The 27,020-nt window shown below is 43.7% G+C and overlaps 2 protein-coding genes across 2 annotated transcripts in view; one reads left to right on the plus strand and one right to left on the minus strand.

Moving 5' to 3' along the window:
• LOC124614214 overlaps nucleotides 1–21,458 on the minus strand; it is a 36,476-nt gene extending 15,018 nt beyond the window's left edge. Inside the window, exons 1-2 of the mRNA XM_047142925.1 lie at nucleotides 21,217–21,458; nucleotides 20,829–20,951 (exon numbers count right to left, since the gene is read on the minus strand). Of these exons, the coding sequence (XP_046998881.1) occupies nucleotides 20,829–20,951; nucleotides 21,217–21,392 (299 nt within the window). The 5' untranslated portion in view covers nucleotides 21,393–21,458. The remainder of the gene's footprint in view (nucleotides 1–20,828; nucleotides 20,952–21,216) is intronic.
• A 39-nt stretch (nucleotides 21,459–21,497) lies between these two features.
• Nucleotides 21,498–27,020, plus strand: part of LOC124614196 (histone acetyltransferase KAT8) — an 89,821-nt gene continuing 84,298 nt past the window's right edge. The window contains exon 1 of the mRNA XM_047142924.1: nucleotides 21,498–21,805. Coding sequence (XP_046998880.1) covers nucleotides 21,673–21,805 — 133 coding nt within the window. The 5' untranslated portion in view covers nucleotides 21,498–21,672. The remainder of the gene's footprint in view (nucleotides 21,806–27,020) is intronic.

The following is a 27,020-nucleotide window of genomic DNA, read 5'->3' on the forward strand; positions in this document are numbered from 1 at the left end:
AATAAAATACAAATAACATAAGAAGAAAGCTAAAATAATCACACAGCAAAATTTGATTGGCTGATCACTTATAAAAATGTAGATTTGCATGCCAGCCTGATTATGCATTAAATATTCTCCCTGAAAGGTTGGGGAACAAGTTGAACATTTTACAAAACCTTAAAAGTTGTACCACATTTATTTGGCAGACCTTTAAAATAGAGGGCAATTCTATTGGCAAATGAGTTGCCGCCCTCTTGTCTAAATATAAAACACATCATCATCATCGTCATCATTTAAGACTGATTATGCCTTTCAGCGTTCAGTCTGGAGCATAGCCCCCTTATAAAATTCCTCCATGATCCCCTATTCAGTGCTAACATTGGTGCCTCATGTGATGTTAAACCTATTACTTCAAAATCATTCTTAACCGAATCCAGGTACCTTCTCCTTGGTCTGCCCCGACTCCTCCTACCCTCTACTGCTGAACCCATGAGTCTCTTGGGTAGCCTTGCTTCTCCCATGCGTGTAACATGACCCCACCATCTAAGCCTGTTCGCCCTGACTGCTACATCTATAGAGTTCATTCCCAGTTTTTCTTTGATTTCCTCATTGTGGACACCCTCCTGCCATTGTTCCCATCTACTAGTACCTGCAATAATCCTAGCTATTTTCATATCGGTAACCTCAACCTTGTTGATAAGGTAACCTGAATCCACCCAGCTTTCGCTCCCATACAACAAAGTTGGTCAGAAGATTGAACGGTGCACAGATAACTTAGTCTTGGTACCGACTTCCTTCTTGCATAAGAGAGTAGATCGTAGCTGAGCGCTTACTGCATTAGCTTTGCTACATCTCGCTTCCAATTCTTTCACTATGTTGCCATCCTGTGAGAATATGCATCCTAAGTACTTGAAACCACCCACCTGTTCTAACTTTGTTCCTCCTATTTGGCACTCAATCCGTTTATATCTCTTTCCCACTGACATTACTTTTGTTTTGGAGATGATAATCTTCATACCACAGTCCTTACATTTCTGATCTAGCTCTGAAATATTACTTTGCAAACTTTCAATCGAATCTGCCATCACAACTAAGTCATCCGCATATGCAAGACTGCTTATTTTGTGTTCACATATCTTGATCTCACCCAGTCAGTCTATTGTTTTCAACATATGATCCATAAATAATATGAACAACTGTGGAGACAGGTTGCAGCCTTGTCTTACCCCTGAAACTACTCTGAACCATGAACTCAATTTACCGTCAACTCTAACTGCTGCCTGACTATCCATGTAAAGACCTTTAATTGCTTGCAAAAGTTTGCCTCCTATTCCATAATATCGTAGAACAGACAATAACTTCCTCCTAGGAACCCGGTCATATGCCTTTTCTAGATCTATAAAGCATAGATACAATTCCCTGTTCCACTCATAACACTTCTCCATTATTTGCCGTAAGCTAAAGATCTGGTCCTGACAACCTCTAAGAGGCCTAAACCCACACTGATTTTCATCCAATTTGTCCTCAACTAATACTCGCACTTACCTTTCAACAATACCTGAGAAGATTTTACCCACAACGCTGATTAAAGAGATACCTCTGTAGTTGTTACAATCTTTTCTGTTTCCATGTTTAAAGATTGGTGTGATTACTGCTTTTGTCCAGTCTGATGGAACCTGTCCCGACTCCCAGGCCAATTCAATTATCCTGTGTAGCCATTTAAGACCTGACATTCCACTGTATTTGATGAGTTCCGACTTAATTTCATCCACCCCAGCTGCTTTATTGCACTGCAATCTATTGACCATTTTCTCCACTTCCTCAAATGTGATCCTATTTCCATCATCATTCCTATCCCATTCTACCTCGAAATCTGAAACATTGCTGATCGTATTTTCACCTACATTGAGCAACTCTTCAAAATATTCCCTCCATCTGCCCAAGGCATCCACAGGATTCACCAGCAGTTTTCCTGACCTGTCCAAAATACTTGTCATTTCCTTCTTACCTCCCTTTCGAAAACTGCTAATTACACTCCAGAATGGTTTTCCAGCAGCTTGACCCATAGTCTCCAACCTGTTTCCAAAGTCTTCCCAAGATTTCTTCTTGGATGCTGCAATTATCTGTTTGGCTTTGTTTCTTTCTTCAACATAACTTTCTCTGTCTACCTGAGTTCTAGTATGTAGCCATTTTTGATACGCCTTCTTTTTCCTTTTACAGGCTGCCTTGTCTGTGTCATTCCACCAAGCTGTTTGCTTCATCCTACTTTTACACACTACCGTTCCAAGACATTCTTTAGCAACTTCTAGTACTGTGTCCGTGTACCTTGTCCATTCCTTTTCCAATGACTGTAATTGACTACATTCAACTAACTGGTACCTTTCTGAGATCGCTGTTATGTACTTGTGCCTGATTTCCTTATCCTGAAGTTTCTCCACTCTTATCCTCCTACATATGGACCTGACCTCCTGCACTTTCGGCCTCACAATCCCAATTTCACTGCAGATTAAATAATGATCAGTGTCATCAAAGAATCCCCTGAATACATGTGTATCCCTCACAGCCTTCCTGAATTCCTGATCTGTTATTATATAGTCAATGACAGATCTGGTTCCCCTGCCTTCCCAAGTATACCGGTGAATGTTCTTATGTTTAAAAAAGGAGTTTGTGATTACTAAGCCCATACTGGCACAGAAATCCAAGAGTTGTTTCCCATTCCTGTTGGCCTCCATATCCTTTCCAAATTTACCCATAACCTTTTCATACGCTTCTGATCGATTTCCAATCCTGGCATTAAAATCACCCATGAGCAGAACACTGTCCTTGTCCTTTACTCTAACAACTACATCACTGAGGGCCTCATAAAAACTATCCATCTTATCTTGATCTGTCCCTTCATAATGCGAATATACTGACACAATCCTAATTTTCTTGCTAGACACTGTCAAATCTATTCACATCAGTCGTTCGTTTACATACCTTACTGCAACTATGCTGGGTTCCATTTCTTTCCTGATGTAAAGCCCCACACCCCATTGTGCTATTCCTGCTTTGACTCCTGACAGGTAGACCTTGTATTCTCCCACTTCCTCTTCTTTCTCACTCCTTACCCGAATGTCACTAACAGCTAAAATGTCCAGCCCCATCTTACTTGCAGCCTCTGCCAGCTCTACCTTCTTCCCAGAGTAGCCCCCATTGATATTAATGGCTCCCCATCTCATTACCATTTGATTGCCAAGTCGTATCTTAGGAGTCCCTGGTTTGTCAGTTAGAGGTGGGACTCCGTCACCTCCAAAGGTCCGAGGCATTTTGCTCTGATTGTTGCCAGCATCATATTTAAAGTACCAGGGAAGCATGTTGCTAGCCTTGCTTGCCCCGAGTCCCATTGAGTTTTACCCCTAACGGTTGAGGGACTAACCGGTGGATTTGGTAGTCTTTGCAGTATGAGCATAAAGGTGACCACGACTCAGAATATGTCCGAGATGCACAGCCTTATTCCAAAATAGCTGGTATCCCGACTATCGGGACCACTTACTTGGCCACTCATACGTTGCCCGTGGATCATGAACTAGGACATGACTACAGGAACCCACACCAGGAACCACACAGTCTACTAAAATGTGATGTACTGTGATCTGTATGCCACGAGCACCACGCATTGGAAAGTCCTCTAAAGGGATCAAGAAGCCATGTGTTCTGTCACTGGAAGGAGCTATGCTATGGCCAAGCTGTTGGCTTTACCAGACACAGCTTATTGTCTGTCAATTCCAGTCACTTTTCTTCCCGTCAACATAAAACTCTGTACCTCAAAAGTGGGGCAATGACATGTAGGGGGATGGCACACACAACTATCTGAGTGTTCTGACATGCCTCCTTGGTTGCTACATGTGCCATTTAGTGTTCCTTGAGACCCATGTGCCCTGGTGCCCAGCAGAAAGACAATTGTCTCCCCCGCCTTTCTAGGTGGAGAAGAGTGTTTGGGGCACCCTGGACTACTGTATCCACTGGGTGCAAGTGTAGGGAGTGAAGGACACTTGGAGAGACAGAACAGATGAAGAATTTAGTGGTCACAATACATCTCATCTCCTCCAGTGCCCTCAAGATCACATATAATTCGGCATCAAATACAGTAAATTCTTGAGGTACCCCTGATCCTTATGACATGATTAGGGAAAACAACAGAGCAACAAATGAAGGCCCCCTGTTTAGAGCCATCCGTGAATACACCTATACAGTTGTCATGCTCATGTGTCAGTTTTGCATAGCCAATGGGATGATCCTTTGACTTTCGATCTGCATGAGAACAACAAGCCTTGATTTAATTAAAAAACACTGATCTACCTTCCTTCTCCGATGATTTAAGTAAAAAACATTGATCCACCTACCTTCTCCCATGATTTAATTATAAAATATTGATCCACTTACTCAATGTGCTCCCGCACATCAATTGCATAGCAAAAACAGAGAGAAAGACTGCACTGCTTTTTCAAATATATCATGGGTGTGATGCTGTCCTTGGTTGGTTGGTTGGTTTGGGGGATTAAAGGGACCAGACTGCTACGGTCATCGGTCCCTTTGTCCAAATACAAAGAACACCCACATAGAATAAAAACGAGGAACAGAAGAGACCACAGACGATACAGAACAAGAGAAACTGAGACAAAGACAAGACAAAACGAACTAAAACCACACAGAGTGTGACGGTGGTTGGCCGACAAGAGAAATAAAAAAGGAAAAGCCAACCACTTAGAAACACATTAAAAAATCAGTTTAAAATCATAGGCCAAAGGCCAGAATCAACACAAAACAATAAAATAAAACAGAAACACTCAGATTAAATGATAAAATCCCCCTGCCCGAATAAAACGTAAAACTAAGTCAGCCATAGTGGAGTCGTCTGTTAAAAGGGCAGGGAGTGTAGCAGGCAGCGCAAATGTCTGCCTGACCACAGCTAAAAGGGGGCAGGCCATCAAAATGTGGGCCACTGTCAAAGCCGCCCCACAGCGACATAGAGGAGGGTCCTCCCGGCGCAGTAAATAACTGTGTGTCAGCCGGGAGTGGCCAATGCGGAGCCGGCAAAGAACTACTGAGTCCCTGCGAGTGGCTCGCAGGGACGACCGCCACACAGCCGTCGTCTCCTTGACAGCACGGAGTTTATTGCGCATTGTCAGTTCGCGCCATTCATCGTCCCATAGCGCCAAGATTTTGCGGCGGAAGACTGCCCGCAAATCAGTCTCTGGGAGGCCAATGTCCAGAGATGGCTTACTGGTGGCCTCTTTCGCCAGGCGGTCAACATGTTCGTTACCCGGGATACCGACATGACCGGGGGTCCACACAAAGACCACAGAGTGGCCGCAACGCGCAAGAGTATGCAGGGACTCATGGATAGCCATCACCAGACGAGAACGAGGAAAACACTGGTTGAGAGCTCGTAAACCGCTCAGGGAATCAGTGATCATAAGGCCGTTGCAGCATCCCTGAATATGGAAGTTAATAGGAATATAAAAAAAGGGAGGAAGGTTTATCTGTTTAGCAAGAGTAATAGAAGGCAGATTTCAGACTACCTAACAGATCAAAACGAAAATTTCTGTTCCGACACTGACAATGTTGAGTGTTTATGGAAAAAGTTCAAGGCAATCGTAAAATGCGTTTTAGACAGGTACGTGCCGAGTAAAACTGTGAGGGACGGGAAAAACCCACTGTGGTACAACAACAAAGTTAGGAAACTACTGCGAAAGCAAAGAGAGCTCCACTCCAAGTTTAAACGCAGCCAAAACCTCTCAGACAAACAGAAGCTAAACGATGTCAAAGTTAGCGTAAGGAGGGCTATGCGTGAAGCGTTCATTGAATTCGAAAGTGAAATTCTATGTACCGACTTGACAGAAAATCCTAGGATGTTCTCGTCTTACGTTAAATCAGTAAGTGGCTCGAAACAGCATATCCAGACACTACGGGATGATGATGGCATTGAAACAGAGGATGACACGCGTAAAGCTGAAATACTAAACACCTTTTTCCAAAGCTGTTTCACAGAGGAAGACCGCACTGCAGTTCCTTCTCTAAATCGTTGCACAAACGAAAAAATGGCTGACATCGAAATAAGTGTCCAAGGAATAGAAAAGCAACTGGAATCACTCAATAGAGGAAAGTCCACTGGACCTGACGGGATACCAATTCGATTCTACACAGAGTACGTGAAAGAACTTGCCCCCCTTCTAACAGCCGTGTACCGCAAGTCTCTAGAGGAATGGAGGGTTCCAAATGATTGGAAAAGAGCGCAGATAGTCCCAGTCTTCAAGAAGGGTCGTCGAGCAGATGCGCAAAACTATAGACCTATATCTCTTACGTCGATCTCTTGTAGAATTTTAGAACATGTTTTTTGCTCGCGTATCATGTCATTTCTGGAAACCCAGAATCTACTATGTAGGAATCAACATGGATTCCGGAAACAGCGATCGTGTGAGACCCAACTCGCCTTATTTGTTCATGAGACCCAGAAAATATTAGATACAGGCTCCCAGGTAGATGCTCTTTTTCTTGACTTCCGGAAGGCGTTCGATACAGTTCCGCACTGTCGCCTAATAAACAAAGTAAGAGCCTACGGAATATCAGACCAGCTGTGTGGCTGGATTGAAGAGTTTTTAGCAAACAGAACACAGCATGTTGTTATCAATGGAGAGACGTCTACAGACGTTAAAGTAACCTCTGGCGTGCCACAGGGGAGTGTTATGGGACCATTGCTTTTCACAATATATATAAATGACTTAGTAGATAGTGTCGGAAGTTCCATGCGGCTTTTCGCGGATGATGCTGTAGTATACAGAAAAGTTGCAGCATTAGAAAATTGTAGCGAAATGCAGGAAGATCTGCAGCGGATAGGCACTTGGTGCAGGGAGTGGCAACTGACCCTTAACATAGACAAATGTAATGTATTGCGAATACATAGAAAGAAGGATCCTTTATTGTATGATTATATGATAGCGGAACAAACACTGGTAGCAGTTACTTCTGTAAAATATCTGGGAGTATGCGTGCGGAACGATTTGAAGTGGAATGATCATATAAAATTAATTGTTGGTAAGGCGGGTACCAGGTTGAGATTCATTGGGAGAGTGCTTAGAAAATGTAGTCCATCAACAAAGGAGGTGGCTTACAAAACACTCGTTCGACCTATACTTGAGTATTGCTCATCAGTGTGGGATCCGTACCAGATCGGTCTGACGGAGGAGATAGAGAAGATCCAAAGAAGAGCGGCGCGTTTCGTCACAGGGTTATTTGGTAACCGTGATAGCGTTACAGAGATGTTTAACGAACTCAAGTGGCAGACTCTGCAAGAGAGGCGCTCTGCATCGCGGTGTAGCTTGCTCGCCAGGTTTCGAGAGGGTGCGTTTCTGGATGAGGTATCGAATATATTGCTTCCCCGTACTTATACCTCCCGAGGAGATCACGAATGTAAAATTAGAGAGATTAGAGCGCGCACGGAGGCTTTCAGACAGTCGTTCTTCCCGCGAACCATACGCGACGAACAGGAAAGGGAGGTAATGACAGTGGCACGTAAAGTGCCCTCCGCCACACACCGTTGGGTGGCTTGCGGAGTATCAATGTAGATGTAGATGTAGATGTACAGATCACAAAGGACTCACCTGAGCAGGAGCGGATATACTCTAGGGCTCGAAAGATGGCGACTAGCTCAGCAATGTAAATGCTGCAGCCAGCCGCCAAGGACCGTTGTTCGGAATGGTCCCCTAGAGTTAGCGCATACCTGACACGACCAGCAACCATCGAACCGTCGGTGTAAACAATTCCAGAGCCCTGATACGTGGCCAGGATGGAATAAAAGCGGCGGCGGAAGGCCTCTGGAGGGACCGAGTCCTTCGAGCCCTGTGCCAAGTCGATCCGAAGGCAAGGGCGAGGAACACACCACGGGGTTGTACGTGGAGGCGCCTGGAAAGGGGGTGGAACAGGGAAAAACCCAAGCCCGCAGAGAAGCTCCTTGACGCGTACGGCGATCGGACAACCCGACCGGGGCCGACGGTCCGGCAGATGGACGACAGACTGCGGGAACAGGACACGGTAATTTGGATGCCCGGGCAAGCTAAAAACATGGGCAGCATAAGCAGCCAGTAATTGTTGGCGTCGCACCCGCAGCGGAGGGACACCTGCCTCAACAAGGACGCTGTCCACAGGGCTGGTGCGGAAGGCACCAGTGGCAAGTCGGATCCCGCTGTGTAGTATTGGGTCCAGCACCCGCAACGCAGAGGGGGATGCTGAGCCATAAGCCAGACTCCCATAATCCACACGGGATTGGATTAACGCCTGGTAGAGCCGCAACAGGGTAAATCGGTCGGCGCCCCAGCGGGTGTGGCTCAAGCATCTCAGAGCGTTTAGATGCTGCCAACACGCCTGTTTAAGCTGCCGGATATGAGGCAGCCAAGTCAACCGGGCATCGAAAACCACCCCCAAAAACCTGTGTGATTCCACCACTGAAAGAAGTTCGCCGGCAAGATAAAGCCGCGGCTCCGGGTGGACAGTGCGTCGCCGGCAGAAATGCATTACGCAGGTCTTGGCTGCCGAAAACTGGAGCCCATGAGCTACAGCCCAAGACTGTGCCTTGCGGATAGCACCCTGTAGCTGACGTTCAACAGCTGCAATGCCAGTAGAGCTGTAATAGAGGCAGAAGTCGTCAGCATACAGGGAAGCAGAGACAGAATTTCCCACGGCCGCAGCGAGCCCGTTAATGGCTATTAAAAACAGGCAGACACTTAAAACAGAACCCTGTGGCACACCGTTCTCCTGGACGTGGGTGGAACTATATGAGGCTGCGACTTCCACGCGGAAGGTACGATACGACAGAAAATTTCTGATAAAGATCGGCAGAGAGCCCCGAAGACCCCATCCATGAAGTGTAGAAAGGATGTGATCACGCCATGTCGTATCGTACGCCTTCCGCATGTCGAAAAAGACAGCGACCAGGTGCTGACGGTGGGCAAAGGCAGTACGGATGGCCGACTCCAGGCTCACCAGATTGTCGGCGGCGGAGCGGCCTTTACGGAACCCACCCTGAGATGGAGCCAGAAGGCCCCGAGACTCCAGTACCCAAGTCAAGCGCCGGCTCACCATCCGTTCGAGAAGCTTGCAAAGAACGTTGGTGAGGCTAATGGGGCGGTAGCTGTCCACCGCCAAAGGGTTCTTGCCTGGTTTCAGAATGGGGATAACGATACTTGCCCGCCACTGCGACGGAAACTCACCCTCGACCCAAATACGATTGTAAAGGTCGAGGAGCCGTCGCTGGCAGTCCACTGAGAGGTGTTTCAGCATCTGGGAGTGGATGCTATCTGGTCCAGGAGTGGTATCAGGACAAGCGGCAAGGGCACTGCGGAATTCCCACTCACTGAATGGAACATTGTACGATTCTGGATGGTGGGTGCGAAATGAAAGGCTCCGACGTTCCATCCGCTCTTTAATGGAGTGGAAGGCCTTAGGGTAATTCGCAGAAGCGGAAATCATAGCAAAATGCTCTGCTAAGTGGTTTGCAATGACGTCGGAGTCAGTACAAACTGCTCCATTCAGTGAGAGCGCAGGGACGCTGACAGGTGGCCGATAGCCGTAGACGCGTCGAATCTTGGCCCAGACCTGCGATGGAGTGACATGGAGGCCAATGGTGGACATGTACCGCTCCCAGCACTCCTGCTTGGTTTGGCGGATAAGGCGGCGGGCCCGCGCACGCAGCCGTTTGAAGGTGATCAGGTGTTCAATGCAAGGATGTCGCTTGTGACGCTGTAGCGCCCGCCGGCGATCTGTAATCGCTGCAGCGATCTCAGGCGACCACCAAGGCACAGTCTGCCGCCGAGGGGACCCAGAGGAGCGGGGAATGGCAGATTCGGCGGCAGTAACGATGCCGGTGGTGACCGATTGAACCACCGCATCAATGTCGTCATTAGAGAGAGGCTCAAGAGCGGCAGTGGAGAAGAACAAGTCCCAGTCAGCCTTATTCATAGCCCATCTGCTAGGGCGCCCAGAAGAGTGACGCTGCGGTAGTGACAGAAAGATCGGAAAGTGGTCACTACCACACAGGTCGTCATGCACACTCCATTGGACAGACGGTAAGAGGCTAGGGCTACAGATTGAAAGGTCAATGGCGGAGTATGTGCCATGCGCCAAACTGAAGTGTGTGAAGGCACCATCATTTAAAATCGAGAGATCGAGCTGCGACAATAAATGCTCAACGATGGCGCCTCGACCTGTTGCCACTGACCCACCCCACAGCGGGTTATGGGCGTTGAAGTCGCCCAATAGCAAGAAAGGCAGCGGCAACTGGGCTATCTGCGCAGCCAGGACATGCTGCGAGACATCACCATCCGGTGGAAGGTAAAGACTGCAGACGGTAACAGCCTGTGGCGTCCACGCCCGAACAGCAACAGCCTCTAAAGGTGTTTGGAGAGGGACAGACACGCTGTGCAGAGTATGAAGGACATAGAGGCAGACGCCACCCGACACCCATTCATATGCTGCCCGGTTTTTATAATAACCCCGATAGTCACGGAGGGCGGGGGTTCGCATTGCTGGAAACCAAGTTTCCTGCAGAGCAATGCAGAAGAAAGGGTGAAGGCTGATAAGTTGTTGGAGCTCAGCTAGATGGTGGAAAAAACCGCCGCAGTTCCACTGGAGGATGATATTGTCCATGGCTGAGAAAGGCGTGAAAGGACTGGGAAGGCAATTTACGCCGCTTGTTCACTCACTGCCACCGATTCAGTACCCGTACGAGAGGCATCCATGGCGTCTGAGGGACCAGCGAGATCAAGGTCCTCAGCGGACGCTAGAATCGCGACTTCATCCTCAGACGCAGAGCGCGAAAGGTGCGGTGGGGTTGGTGCCACCGCAAGTTCTTTGGCCTTAGAGGTCTTTCTCTTGGACTTCTCTCGCTGAACCTTGGGTTTCACCGGCTGGGAAGGCTTCACCGATTCAGTCTCCGGGACAGAGGAGGATCGTGAAGCCCTACGCCCGGCCGCTGGTGAGGACTTATGCCACTGGCGGCCGTCATCCTTCCCGCTGGTGGAACCCTGGGAAGGGAGGGTCCCAAGGGAACTCTTACGGGCGAGAGTAGCCGAAGAAGTTAGACGCTTCTCCGGCTGAGAAGCGGGGACGGACGTCCCCGACGGGTGGGAGGAGGTTGCTCCTGAGGTAGGTGGTGCAGGAGCAACCGGTTGGGTAGAGCCCCCCACGAGCAAGGGGGCAGGAGGAGTCTTACTGCTTATCGAGCTGGCTGGAAGTCTCGAAACTGATGGAGCTAGCACAGTAGTTGTAGCAGCTGCATAAGAAGATGTCATTCTCACAGGATGGAGTCTGTCATATTTCCTTTTGGCCTCAGTATAGGTCAGCCGGTCCAGGGTCTTATATTCCATGATTTTGCGCTCTTTATGAAAGACTTTGCAGTCAGGCGAGCAAGATGAATGGTGCTCCCTGCAGTTGACGCAGATGGGAGGCAGGGCACATGGAGTATCGGGATGAGATGGGCGTCCGCAATCTCGACATGTGAGGCTGGAAGTGCAGCGGGAAGACATATGGCCGAACTTCCAGCACTTGAAGCACCGCATCGGGGGAGGGATATAGGGCTTGACGTCACATCGGTAGACCATCACCTTGACCTTTTCCGGTAACGTATCACCCTCGAAGGCCAAGATGAAGGCACCGGTAGCAACCTGATTGTCCCTCGGACCCCGATGAACGCGCCGGACGAAATGAACACCTCTACGTTCTAAGTTGGCGCGCAGCTCGTCATCAGACTGCAAAAGGAGATCCCTCTGGAAAATAACACCCTGGACCATATTTAAACTTTTATGTGGTGTAATAGTAACGTTAACATCCCCTAACTTGTCACAAGCAAGTAACCTGCGGGACTGGGCGGAGGGTGCCGTTTGTATCAGTATTGACCCAGAGCGCATTTTAGACAAGCCCTCCACCTCCCCAAACTTGTCCTCTAAATGCTCGACGAAGAACTGAGGCTTTGTGGAGAGAAAAGACTCCCCATCAGCTCTCGTGCAAACTAAGAATTGGGGCGAATAACTGTTACCTCCATCCTGAGACCTACGCTCTTCCCACGTTTTCGGATCGTACTGCTGAGCATTAAATTGAGCCCGAGAACACTTAGAGACTGCTGGCGGCTGGCCGCCAGCGAGAGATGATGTACCACGCTTCATTGCGAGTCATCCGCCCTGATGCCACCTACTCCGACCCAGGGCCCTCCCCACGGGCGCCACCCAGCCACAGCAAAGGCCACCTGGCAGGATGGCCGTTGCCGGGAGTCCCGATACCCCAGGAGGATAGGGATCTACTCCTTGGCATATGTGGGGAGTTAACGGCGCAGGCATCAGTAGAGCGATCCCTGTGTTGTCAGGGGGCTACAACCAAGAGGGTACATGGCGGCCCCACCACAACGGACTGGCTACCGTGCTGGATCTTAGGTGCAAAAATGTCCAAGGTCGTCGTCGCAGTTAAAAGAAACACTGCAGAGTGCAGCGTGGTAATCGCACACAGGAACGTATCCTCGCCCAAGAGATCGAAAACGAGCGGGACACCATTGCAACAACGAGAAATCCGGCTAAAGGTCTAATTGCACGACGGAAACAGTGCACCATGTAAGGCACCCTTCCCCAATTGGCTCGCTCTTCGGATAAATTTAGAAAGATGGAGGTCAAACCCGAGAGGGGACCATCACATAAGGCCGAAACGTTGGAGACTCCTTTTAGTCGCTTCTTACGACAGGCAGGAACACCGCGGGCCTATTCTAACCCCCGAACCCGCAGGGGGGATGATGCTGTCCTTGGTTTGTGGATACTGTTGTTGTGGTCTTCAGTCCTGAGACTGGTTTGATGCAGCTCTCCATGCTATTCTATCCTGTGCAAGCTTCATCTCCCAGTACCTACTGCAGCACAGTTTAAACAGCTGTGACTCGAACAAGGAGCAATTAAATTTATAATCCTCATTTACAGCAGTGTTTCACCCTTCCTCCTGAATCTATTACTTTGAAACTTGTCGTCTGCCTGGTGCTCTCTTGTTGGCTGCATAACACAAGAGCTGATACACTTGCTTTTGCATCATACCTCACGGCAAGCACTGACAGCATTCATGGATGAAACACAAAAGTACACCACTGGACGTATTCTAAGACTGTTGCCCATGACCAGGAGCAGTATCATGACTATCTAACAGTGCTGAATACGGCTCCCAAATAAAATAAGGATAGTTGTAGGACTCATAATTGTTGGACCTTAAGTCCAATGCACACTTCTCCATGGTGACACAATAAAGGTATCCTTGCTGGCAATGGAAGTTGTCACCATAACATGCTTTTCCATTGTATGGACAATGTCAATGGGCAATGTGTGAATATACCCCTGTTTCAGCACCACAACTACTTGTAATCAAATGCATTTATTGGAAATCGTCCAGACGGCTTCCCATTATTTTGTAGAAAAAGTAGAGCAGTTGAATGTCCAGAAATACCTGCCATGACATTTTCTTGCTCTGCTTGATGATGCGGCGGGCTTCGGCTCTCGCTACTCAAAAGGGTGAGATTTTCTGCTGTTGGGTGGCACTTAAATGTTGCAGAGCTGCACACTTGACTCGGACTGCTGTTTGGCATGCACCAGTCCACCAAGATACAGGCTGCCTGCTAAGATAACCTGAAGACTTCAGGTTGGATGACTCGGCGGCATAGTGGATCACAAGTGTGATGTGGTCCACCTGTATCTGGATGCTATCCCCACATTCAAACACTGCTAGCTGACTGAACAGCATCTTGTTTGCTCTGCTGATCATTCGTTTTGATGGCTTGTCTTCAAGGGCTGCTCAATCTGATAGATGAATACAGAGTAGTCACTGGAATGAAGGCGATTAGTAACCTCCCACTGAGCAGAGTCTGCGAGGTCTAGGAGGAGAAAAGGAGGTCAATGGCTGAGGATGACACAGTAGCAGCAGAGAAGTAAGTGGGAATGCTCGTGCTGAGGATGCACAACTCCTGAGACACCATGCGACTCTAAAACTCAACACCTGGGGCAAGTAAAATTTGAGCCCCATAATACATTATGGGCAGTGAAGCCTCCAGTAGTAGAAATAGTTGGATTAGTTGGTTCATAAGATCTGCAAGATCCTCGAATTCCATCACTTCTTGTGGTAGTAAATTCAGAGAGATTAGTGATCCTTTGACCCACACAAACTTAGATGGCAACTGCTTTTGGGTCAGCAAGTAGGGACAGAGCAGAGGAGTGGTGTGCGTTATTGACAAAACAGATGCTTACCCTTGGCCCTTCCCTCAGTCAGGTTACCCTTGTGGTGATGGGTATAGCCCTATATCTAAGGAGCCCTATACCCAAGGAGTGTCAGTAGGTTTACAACGTGATTCTTATAAACACAAGCACAGGAGATGTTCCTACACTAACAGTACATCCACAAGTGTCCCGAACCCACTGATGTTCCACTGTAGACTAGGAGCCATTTATTGGTGATGTTTTTCTTTCACACTGTCTCTCCACTGGGGTGGGGATCCTGCGACGAATGGAGGCTAAGTCTGTGGGATACATGGTTGCCACAAGCAGACACAGTATTCCATTGTCTCTGAAGCCGAATCAGTAAAAACGTGAGAGAATTAGGTCTATATGGTCTCACAGTTTTGAACCTGTCTTTTTCTGTGCTGAACACTTCCCACTGGATTTGTTTCCCAACAGAGGCTTCCTAGGAGCCTCTGTGGCAGTGGTAGTGGAATTGCTGGTCTTTTTACTAGAGTCTGCCATTTGATATGCTGGAAGCTCTATAATGTTGGCAGCTGTGGCCTTTTCTGGTATTCTGTTGGGAGATATAGGCTCCGGAATAACAGCCTCTTTACAATGGCACTGACAAACACAGGTAGCAGTGCCAACACTAGTGACCCATAATTGTGTAGAGCATGGGTAGTCAACCTTTTTTACCTACTATCTACTTTTGCATGTCTGTTTTTTTAAATGCCCACTGGTTCCACAGTAATGGTGATTTGTAAATCAGGGCATTAACTGGGTTTTATAAAGCTTATAAAGCACTGTTACAGTAAATTAAAGCATAAAACAATAATAATAATAATAATAATCAAATACTTTGTCAAAATTTTATGAAAACCTAATGAAAGTGTTTTTAAAACTCCTGCCACCTGCTGCCCACCACGAAAGCTACTACTTCCACTAGCAGGTGGTAGGGACCAATGTGACTACCCCTGGTGCAGAGGAATCAGCTTTCAGTACAGACTTTTAATTAAGAATCAAAGTGAACGAAGCAATAAGCTAGGAGACAGCATGGCCTTACCACATGTGATACACTTCATTATTTCAAGTTCCAGTATCTTCCTTTCCTCGGTGTAGACACTGCAGTGTCTACTCCTCACAGGGCGATCTGCAGAGTGATTAAACCATCTCAGACGAGAAGAGCAAATGACTCCTTCATGGATGCCTTAGCACATTTGCTGCAAGTGGTTTCTCCTTTACATGCTCGAGCTGTATGCCCAGTAAGTGCTGGCTTTCAAGACACCACATTGGGTTGAGTACATAAGGCTGCAAGTTTAAGTTAAGGACACCTTCCTTGATACATTCTGGAAGCACTGGGCTACTGAAGGTAAGAATAAAGGAATCTGATCTGACCAGTTCACCAACCATACATATCATTATATTTTCCACATCAATGACACCTTCTTGAGCCTGTTCATCTTTTAGTTCCTCTTTAGGAATATCAAACATATCTCTGCACGAAACAACACCTTTGCTATAGTTCAAGGCACTGTGTAGTTCCATTTCAATTTCAAATTCGCTGGGACATTTAGCTTTCTAGATTTTTGTTGCTTGTTGGGAACTAGAAGCTTCAACAAACAGTGTCCCAATTTGAAACTGTTTTACAGATTTTAAAGCACCAACAATGCCCTCAAACTCTTTTGAATGTAGAAAGGGAAAACTTACTCAACACAGCCCTCTATCTGTTTAACTATTAAACATACATTTTGTCTGGCAGCATGTGTTTTGTTACTAGAAACGCAAGTATTAGAAGTAATTAAAGTATTATGAGGACTGGTGACACGAGCCCTCTTGTTACACTGGATGTTGATACCCACCAGCGGCACTACCATTCTGCTGCGAGTTGAAAAAGGTAAGTTTGAGGGTTCCTTCTGGGTCCCATGAACAGCTAGGCAAATAAGGGTACACACAGAAAGAGGCCTTCTTGCCTGTATAAGCCTTGTACAATAGAAGTTCCCCACTAACGACTATTCCACCTCAAAAGCCATGTGTCTCATCTGCCTTACATATGACTGAGCTCGTATTATTATCTCATTTGATATCGCCGCAAATTCTGATACTTCGACATGAGTTGATTAATTCCAATTATGATTAACTGATATTATAGTCATGAGATACTACTTTTCTGGTGTTTCATTTCTGGACATTTAAAGCATGCTGCCAATGTCAGATAAAATATAGAACTCAGTTGGATAGCTTAGTCTGGTGGCTTAGCCACAGAAAGAGACAGTTTTCTCAATTGCAGAACTGCCAAATCAAAATACTGTGGTTATCTATATCATCAGATGATGACAATTTTTTTTATTATAATCATATGGAAGCACTGTTAGAAAATTTCAACCCACTGAAGAAAAATATTTTTCATATGTGGATATTTGAATGTTCATTTCTCTGGATCCAGCAAACCTGGAGATGAATTTCTAACTTTTAACCAACTGTAACTAATCCAACTCATATAACTATTACTTATAACCCAAACAGATCAGGTTTTTATAAATACAGAGAAATATAAGTACAACACACAAAACGTAAACACTGGTTGTAATGATTATTGTGACCAAATTTCAAACAATAGCTATTCTGGGATAGCTAAGATCCTCAAGAAAAATAAAGCTTTATGTCAGAAAGTTCAGTAAAGAAAATGTAGATTACTTTTGTTCTAGCATGAGAAGAGTAAAGTGGACTGATGCCCACAGTTCAAGCAATACAGTTGACTAATTTGATAAATTTATGGCCACATACAAACATTTTTTTTAAAAATAGCTTTTCACAAACAAACATAAGTAATAAATCCTGTATATAATTCAAACAAATGAATCAATATATCACACCAGAATGAGAAGAAAACACATGAATACTGAAATCAAACCACTAATCCTTTTTTATTAACTATTTTAAACAATGTAAATGAATAATTAGACAAATAATATAAAAAGTAAAGAAGGTAGAAAATGACAGACAAATAGAAAATTCTGGAAGAAGAAATCATCAAAGAAGAAACATATGCAATGTCATTAGATGACAATAATATCAAGCTTAAAGAAAATAATGGTAAAATAACTGAACCCACAATAACGGTTAGTAAATTTAACACTAATTATACACTGGAGAGCCAAAGAAACTGGTATACTTGCCTAATATCGTGTAGGGCCCCCATGAGCATGCAGAAGTGCCACAACATGACATAGCGTGGACTCGACTAATGTCTGAAGTCGTGCCAGAGGGAATTGACACCCAGTATCCTGCAGGACTGACCATAAATCTTTAAGAGTATGAGAGGATGGATATCTCTTCTGAACACCATGTCGCAAGGCATCCCAGATATGCTCAACAATGTTCATGCCTGGGGAGTTTGGTGGGCAGCGGAAGTGTTTAAACTCAGAAGAGTGTTCCTGAACCCACTGTAGCAATTCTGGATATGTGGGGTGTCACATTGTCCTGCTGGAATTGCCCAAGTCCGTCAGAATGCACAATGGACACGAATGGATGCAGGTGATCAGGCAGGATGCTTACATACATGTCACCTGTCAGAGTCGTATCTAGACGTATCAGGGATCCCATATCACCCCAACTGCACGTGCCCCACACCATTACAGAGCCTCCACCAGCTTGAACAGTCCCCTGCTGACATGCAGGGTATATGGATTCATGAGGTTGTCTCTATACCCTACACATCCATCCGCTCGATACAATTTGAAACGAGACTCATCCAACAGGGCAACATGTTTCCAGTCATCAACTGTCCAATGAAAGTTTTGACAAGCCCAGGCAAGGCGTAAAGCCTATGTCATGCAGTCATCAAGGTTACACAAATGGGCTTTCGGCTCCAAAAGCAACTTTCATCAAAAGGTCCCCACTGACACTTTTTGATGGTCCAGCATTGAAATCTGCAGCAATTTGTGGAAGGGTTGCACTTCTGTAACACTGAACAACTCTCTTTAGTCGTCGTCGGTCCCGTTCTTGCAGGATCATTTTCTGGTACTGAGGTCATCGGTCCCTAGACTTACACACTACTGAAATTAACTTATGCTAAGAACAAAAAACACACACACACACACACACACACACACACACACACACACACACACACACACAGGGAGGACTCGAACCTCCGGTGGGAGGGGACCTGCAGTGCCTCAAATGGCACAGCGGCGATGTCAGAGATTTGATGTTTTACCAGATTCCTGGTATTCACGGTACACACGTGAAATGGTCATACAAAAAATCACCACTTCATTGCTACCTTGGAGATGCTGTGTCCCATCGCTCATGCGCCGACTATAACACCCCGTTCTAACTCACTCAAATCTTGATAAACTGCCATTGTAGCAGCAGCAACTGATTTAAAAACTGTGATAGACCACAGCACAGTATTCTGCCTATTTACATAAATATATCTGAATACGCCTGCCTATACCTGTCTCTTTGGTGCTTCACTGTATATAGCACAACTAAATATCACAAAACACAACCCTATGCCAATAGATTACAACTAGATTAAAAATTAATACAAAATACTATTCATGTCTTCCACAACACCTGAGGAATAACCTTTGTTTATTAAAAGATTACACAGTCTGATGAATTACCAGATATGATCATCAAAGCAAATTTATTTATTGTAAAACCACTAACAAATATTCATGAGTGGTATATTCCCAAAAAAACTGAAAACTGCAAAAGTAACATTACGGTACAAGAAAGGAGACAAATAGGAAGCTGTGTATCAGTTCTACCAGGTTTTGGCAAAATTCTTGAGAAACTGTTTCTCAGGAGACTAGCAACATGTTTCTGGCATATTCCTTGGCCTCAGTAAAGCTTTAATGTAACTGATCATAATAGTCTGTTGCAAAAATTAAATGATTATGGATTTTGTGGGCTACCAAACAGATGGGTCCATTCTTACCTCGAGTGTTGACAAAACATTCAAAATACCAAGATGTAAAAACACAAAAAATCCCATTTTTATAGTACTGCACAAAAAAATCAGTTATGTAGTCCCTCAATGGTCAGTTCTTTACTGTTTAAGTTAATTCTCTGGCAGAAAAAATAACTAATGAGATCACAGCACTTTTGGCAGACAACACAAATACCCTAATTAAATTGTGCCACAAAAATGGTCTAAAAAAATAAAAATAAAAAAAGTTGGAATTGGAATTCAATATTCAACATAATGGTACTGAAGTACAGACTGCAGAGGGGGAATAAAAATGAACCATTTTAAAAACTGTGACAATATATTTCCACAATGCACAGAAACTGCACCCTGCAACACTAATCTTTAGTATCAGTGCAAAAACTGTCATCGGCAAGTGAGTCAAAAGTTTTAGGTATTCAGGAAAATCTGAAATGGGACCTGTACATAAATAATCTAAACAGAAAAGTAAATACATTCACATATGCAATAAGGATAATGACAAATATACAAGTCATAGTGATCACAATGTACCCTGACGATACCCAATCACTACTGATGTACCTGGAATTTTTATTATTTGGGAGGGTCCACAACTAGCAGAAAAAATGTTTAGAGTATAGAAAAAGATTGTCAGAATAATAAAACAAGCTAAATGCAGAGAATTCTGTAAACGAATTTTGAAAAGTCAATATATTGCCCCCACTTTGTATACTGTATATACCTAACAAGCACTAATCTTCACAAAAGGAAACACCTTCAAAGAAGAAAATATCTTCAAGCATAACTGTGATTTTGCACTCTTACGATGTAAGGTATAAGTGTAACCTACATGTCAGTACAATTGTAAACTGGCATTGTGATACAAAGTCACATGCCATTCAGTATGAAACATGTACCAAATTTATATAAATTTAAAGCAAAACTGAAAGAGTAATTGCTTGAATAGCACTCCTATTGCATTTCTAAGTTTTTTGAACACCATCAAAAAATAGTGTAACTGATCAATATTCTTAGCCATAGGCCTACTTGTTTTCAATCATTTTATCTGTTTCCATAATTATGCAATTAATATGCAACATGGTTCAAATGGCTCTGAACACTATGGGACTTTACTTCTGAGGTCATCAGTCCCCTAGAACTTACAACTACTTAAACCTAACTAACCTAAGGACACATCCATGCCCGAGGCAGGATTCGAACCTGCGACCGTAGCGGTTGCGCGGTTCCAGACTGTAGCACCTAGAATTGCTCGGCCACTCTGGCCGGCTATGCAGCATGTATTGAATTATTATTTCAAAATCATAGTATATGTACATTATATTTACTACCTCACATCTGACTTGTCCTATATCGTAACTGCAAACTATGTAGATACTACACTGCGTTATACAGGGCCAATAAAGAGATACATATGAAGATGAGACAGCCGACTTGTTAGCTAAATAAGCCTCTCCACTTCAGGTCTGTCGCAGAACACGTAGATTCAATAGATTATAATTTTTCTTTCGGTGGTCGAGAAAGACACAATTACACTTACGTTATGAAACCTCAGTAGTAGAAATGCTTTTGAGACCAAAAATCGGTATTCAATGAACAGTGTGCTTTATCCTTGTTCATACCTGTATCCAACTTTTGGAATTTTCGGTGCTGCTCTCATGTGCTTCCTGTCATATATATACAGACCAGTTCCAATTAAAGTAGACAACAGCAATATATTTGTCACATCACGTTTCGGGAACATCCTGTACAATCATTGAGAAAGGCAAAATTAACTTACTACTCAGATTTCCTTGTACATGATATACGTTATAAACATGTTACGCCAGCTTTCTGCATGAAAATTTGGACACTGTGGTAATGACTGTTTTCATATTACTCTGGCCGGCCCTACAGTAATGACAACGAGTAATGTATTAAAAATTACTAACAACAAATTTTTTTTTATATAAACACGTCCTGAAAGAGTTTGATCTTTCTCTCCTCTGACGTTATACTGTGTTATCCTACCTTACTCCCAAGCCGGGATTTAAAACATTAACAGATAAAGCACTGTAACTCGCTGCTCCGTAGAATGGAACGTAGTAAAACAGTACATTATGAGTGTTGATGGGTTTCTTAAATAACTCAAATTTTGACACCACTGTCTTCTTGTTATCCTTGTCCCTTTTGAATGCTGAATCCATGGTGTTGACAAAAATTTTACACTGTTTGAGCAAACATAAATAGAACAGAAGAAATAGCGTACATCGATTTTCACTTGTTACTGCGTGTAGTCGCTGCAATTCCACAGATTCTGTAAGTTTGGTGAAATATCACAACAAACGAGTTGAAAGCGTCATGGTGATTGGTAAGGGCGGAGAGAGAATTTTGAATTTCGGATATTTACGAACAGCTGGCAACGAAAGTGCAAATAGTTTGTAGTGATGCTGTGAGGTAGGAGTGAATTCCTAAAACATTGAAACAATGGTGAAACAAGAGAAACGTGTGGACAGTAATATTACAGATCACAAAGGTGACAACGAAGATGCCGAATCTTTTGAGGAACAACCTCTCGACACTGGCGATCACTACTTGGCAAGGAGATCTGATACATGGCGTAAGTGATTACATGGACTTCATTGTTGCTTTGTTTTTTGTTAAACTGATAGTTGTATTTACCTTGATGGACATTGCCTTGCTTCTCTTCAATTCGTGCCCTTCCTTATCATTTATGAAGAGTTGTTGATATGGTGATAGCTATATTTCCAACAACACTCGTCATTGTGATCGTTTCTGTAGTCATGCATATAATGGATAGTTAATCCACGCTAAATATAACTTAACCAACATTAATTGATTTGACATGAGCTGACTACACACACACACACACACACACACACCAAATTGTTGCAACGATAGAATTTCATCATTTGGGGTTTCAGGTTATCTAAGGAATTTGACAGCAACAGCCATACCATTCTATTTGAAAATTTAATTTTTAAGTAATAGGCTATCTGTTTCATCACATGCTTAATTGAAATATCGTTTAAGAATGTATGAAACTTCATATTAAACTGTTCAAGTAATTCGTATGACACGATAAATGTTTCATAACGTTAATCTTAGATCTTATGTTATCATCATTGTAAATGAATGAGCTGATTTATGTGGATCAAGGTACAGAATTAGTTCTTTTTGCATCATTGTTAAGGTGAGTAAGGAGACATGAGCAGATAAGATAAAAATTTTGTTTTTATCAGGGAATATTGTGTGTTCCACAAATCGGTTGATTTTAAACTTTAAATGAACACTTCTTGTCCAGTATTGTACTTTCAAAATTATAGTATGTCAGATTAAAACAGTAAATCAGCAAAAGAGTTAATGGAATAGAGACCTCTAGTACAAATTGTAAATATTGTCAAAAAATTAAAATGGCAGATTTGCCAAAATATCTGGTTTTGTTACTTTTAGCATATGAATAATTTATTTCTTTGGATAGTTAGAAACATGTCTCCCATTTGTCTATTTGTTGGGAGATTATTTTGTACAATAGTATTAGACATATCAGAAGCAATCAGAAATAGTATATACAACAGGGTATTTCCTTAACGTAATGAAAAAATTAAACAGGGTCGACAGAAGCGTCCGATCCCACACAACGGCTTTGACCCGTGACGTAAGGGTGTTGTCGTGTGTGACGTCATGACGGCGCGGAGTTTGGTTTGAGTGTGGCTGTCTCCAGTTCTGTTTTATCTTATTTTATTTACTTTTCTGATCTGTTCGTTATATCTCGTGAGATTTTTTTTTTTAATTTAAAAACACTTATTACTTATTTTAATTATCTGTTTCCTTGAATTTCTGTTTTAGTTTATTATATTTCTCTTTCTGATCTGTTCCTTCTATCCCGTGAGATTTTTTTTTTTTTTTTTTTTTAAAAAAAAAGACAAAAAACACTAATCAGCTACTGAAGCATTTTTATCTTCTATGGGTTGCAGGGGTTACGACCCCTGGGGAGGTGGGTGGATATTCATGTATGGCTGTCTTCACTTACACGTTGTAGCTACGCAAGGCGTCTAAATTTGTTTATATTTAGTTTGCCCCCCACCCAAAACACCCCATTTCCCGCACTTGTCCCGTTAGTGTCATTAGGCTTCTTGTGGAAAGTGTGTGTGTGTGTGTTTTTGTTTCCGCCATATTTGTGACGTCATGGGTCAAAGCAGACGGGTGGGATCGGACGCTTCCGTATTTCCATTAAACATGACACAGAGAATGCTCTGCTAAACAATTTGAGGCAGGCTACCTGAGGTCAGAGAAGCCAGCTTAAGGAGACTTTACATATCCCCATAGGAAGTAATCAAGGGGATTCAGGCAAGATGACCTTGCAGACGATAGAATAGGACCTACCCTTCCAATCCAGGGACCAGGAAATACAGCTTTGAGATGGTTGCAGACATCCACCCTGAAGTGAGGCAGTGCACCATCATGTATTCACATACTCTTTCGAGCAGTCAAGGGTATGTTCAACAACAATTCAGGTAGAACTCTTAGTGTGTACCTCAAGTACATGTAGCCAATCAAATGGCCAGTTAGAAGATGTTGCCCAATGATATTGTTGCCTACAATGCCACTCCAGATGTTGTTGTTGTTGTTGTGGTCTTCAGTCCTGAGACTGGTTTGATGCAGCTCTCCATGCTAATCTATCCTCTGCAAGCTCCTTCATCTCCCAGTACCTACTGCAACCTACATCCTTCTGTATCTGTTTAGTGTATTCATCTCTTGGTCTCCCTCTACAATTTTTACCCTCCACGCTGCCCTCCAATACCAAATTGGTGATTCCTTGATGCCTCAGACCATGTCCTACCAACCGATACCTTCTTCTAGTCAAGTTGTGCCACAAACTTCTCTTCTCCCCAATCCTATTCAATACCTCCTCATTAGTTACGTGATCTACCCACCTAATCTTCAACATTCTTGTGTAGCACCACATTTCGAAAGCTTCTATTCTCTTCTTGTCCAAACTATTTATTGTCCATGTTTCACTTCCATACATGGCTACACTCCATACAAATACTTTCAGAAACGAGTTCCTGACACTTAAATCTATACTCGATGTTAACAAGTTTCTCTTCTTCAGAAACGCTTTCCTTGCCATTGCCAGTCTACATTTTATATCCTCTCTACTTCGACCATCATCAGTTATTTTGCTCCCCAAATAGCAAATCTCCTTTACTACTTTAAGTGTCTCATTTCCTAATCTAATTCCCTCAGCATCACCCGATTTAATTCGACTACATTCCATTATCCTCATTTTGGTTTTGTTGATGTTCATCTTATATCCTCCTTTCAAGACACTGTCCATTCCGTTCAACTGTTCTTCCAAGTCCTTTGCTGTCTCTGACAGAATTACAATGTCATCAGCGAACCTCAAAGTTTTTATTTCTCCTCCATGGATTTTAATACCTACTCCGAATTTTTCTTTCATTTCCTTTACTGTTTGCTCAATATACAGATTGAATAATATCGGGGAGAGGCTACAACCCTGTCTCACTCCCTTCCCAACCACTGCTTCCCTTTCATGTCCCTCGACTCTTATAACTGCCATCTGCTTTCTGTACAAATTGTAAATAGCCTTTCACTCCCTATATTTTACCCCTGGCACCTTCAGAATTTGAAAGAGAGTATTCCAGTTAACATTGTCAAAAGATTTCTCTAAGTCTACAAATGCTAGAAACGTAGGCTTGCTTTTCCTTAATCTTTCTTCTAAGATAAGTCATAGGGTCAGTATTGCCTCATGTGTTCCAACATCTCTACGGAATCCAAACTGATCTTCCCCGAGGTCGGCTTCTACCGGTTTTTCCATTCGTCTGTAAATAATTCGCGTTAGTATTTTGCAGCTGTGACTTATTAAACTTATAGTTCGGTAATTTTCACATCTGTCATCACTTGCTTTCTTTGGGATTGGAATTATTATATTCTTCTTGAAGTCTGAGGGTATTTCACCTGTCTCGTACATCTTGCTCACCAGATGGTAGAGTTTTGTCAGGACTGGCTCTCCCAAGGCCGTCAGTAGTTCTAATGGAATGTTGTCTACTCCCGGGGCCTTGTTTCGACTCAGGTCTTTCAGTGCTCTGTCAGACTCTTCACGCAGTATCATATCTCCCATTTCATCTTCATCTACGTCCTCTTCCATTTCCATAATATTGTCCTAAAGTACATCGCCCTTGTATAGACCCTCTATATACTCCTTCCACCTTTCTGCTTTCCCCTCTTTGCTTAGAACTGGGTTTCCATCTGAGCTCTTGATATTCATACAAGTGGCTCTCTTTTCTCCAAAGGTCTCTTTAATTTTCCTGTAGGCTGTATCTATCTTACCCCTAGTGAGATAAGCCTCTACATCCTTACATTTGTCATCTAGCCATGCCTGCTTAGCCATTTTGCACTTCCTGTCGATGTCATTTTTGAGACGTTTGTATTCCTTTTTGCCTGCTTCATTTACTGCATTTTTATATTTTCTCCTTTCATCAATTAAATTCAATATTTCTTCTGTTACCCAAGGATTTCTACTAGCCCTCATCTTTTTACCTACTTGATCCTCTGCTGCCTTCACTACTTCATCCCTCAGAGCTACCCATTCGTCTTCTACTGTATTTCTTTCCCCCATTCCTGTCGATTGTTCCCTTATACTGTCCCTGAAACTCTGTACAACCTCCGGTTTAGTCAGTTTATCCAGGTCCCTTCTCCTTAAATTCCCACGTTTTTGCAATTTCTTCAGTTTTAATCTACAGTTCATAACCAATAGATTGTGGTCAGAGTCCATATCTGCCCCTGGAAATGTCCTACAATTTAAAACCTGGTTCCTAAATCTCTGTCTTACCATTATATAATCTATCTGATACCTTTTAGTATCTCCAGGATCCTTCCAAGTATACAACCTTCTTTTATGATTCTTGAACCAAGTGTTAGCTATGATTAAGTTATGCTCTGTTCAAAATTCTACCAGACGGCTTCCTCTTTCATTTCTTAGCCCCAATCCATATTCACCTACTATGTTTCCTTCTCTACCTTTTCCTACTGTTGAATTCCAGTCACCCACAACTATTAAATTTTCGTCTCCCTTCACTACCTGAATAATTTCTTTTATCTCATCATACATTTCTTCAATTTCTTCGTCATCTGCAGAGCTAGTTGGCATATAAATTTGTACTACCATAGTAGGCATGGGCTTCGTGTCTATCTTGGCCACTATAATACGTTCACTATGCTGTTTGTAGTAGTTTACCCGCACTCCTATTTTTTATTCATTATTAAACCTACTCCTGCATTACCCCTATTTGATTTTGTATTTATAACCCTGTATTCACCTGACCAAAAGTCTTGTTTCTACTGCCACCGAACTTCACTAATTCCCACTATATCTAACTTTAACCTATCCATTTCCCTTTTTAAATTTTCTAACCTACCTGTCCAATTAAGGGATCTGACATTCCACACTCCGATCCATAGAACGCCAGTTTTCTTTCTCCTGATAACGACGTCCTCCTGAGTGGTCCCCGCCCGGAGATCCGAATGGGGGACTATTTTACCTCCGGAATATGTTACCCAAGAGGACGCCATCATCATTTAATCATACAGTAAAGCTGCATGCCATCGGGAAAAATTACGGCTGTAGTTTCCCCTTGCTTTCAGCCGTTCGCAGTACCAGAACAGCAAGGCCGTTTTGGTTAGTGTTATAAGGCCAGATCAGTCAATCATCCATAGTGTTGCCGCTGCAAGTACTGAAAAGGCTGCTGCCCCTCTTCAGGAACCACACGTTTGTCTGGCCTGTCAACAGA

This window comes from Schistocerca americana, chromosome 1 (genome assembly GCF_021461395.2).
Source record: "Schistocerca americana isolate TAMUIC-IGC-003095 chromosome 1, iqSchAmer2.1, whole genome shotgun sequence".
Lineage (NCBI taxonomy): Eukaryota > Metazoa > Arthropoda > Insecta > Orthoptera > Acrididae > Schistocerca > Schistocerca americana.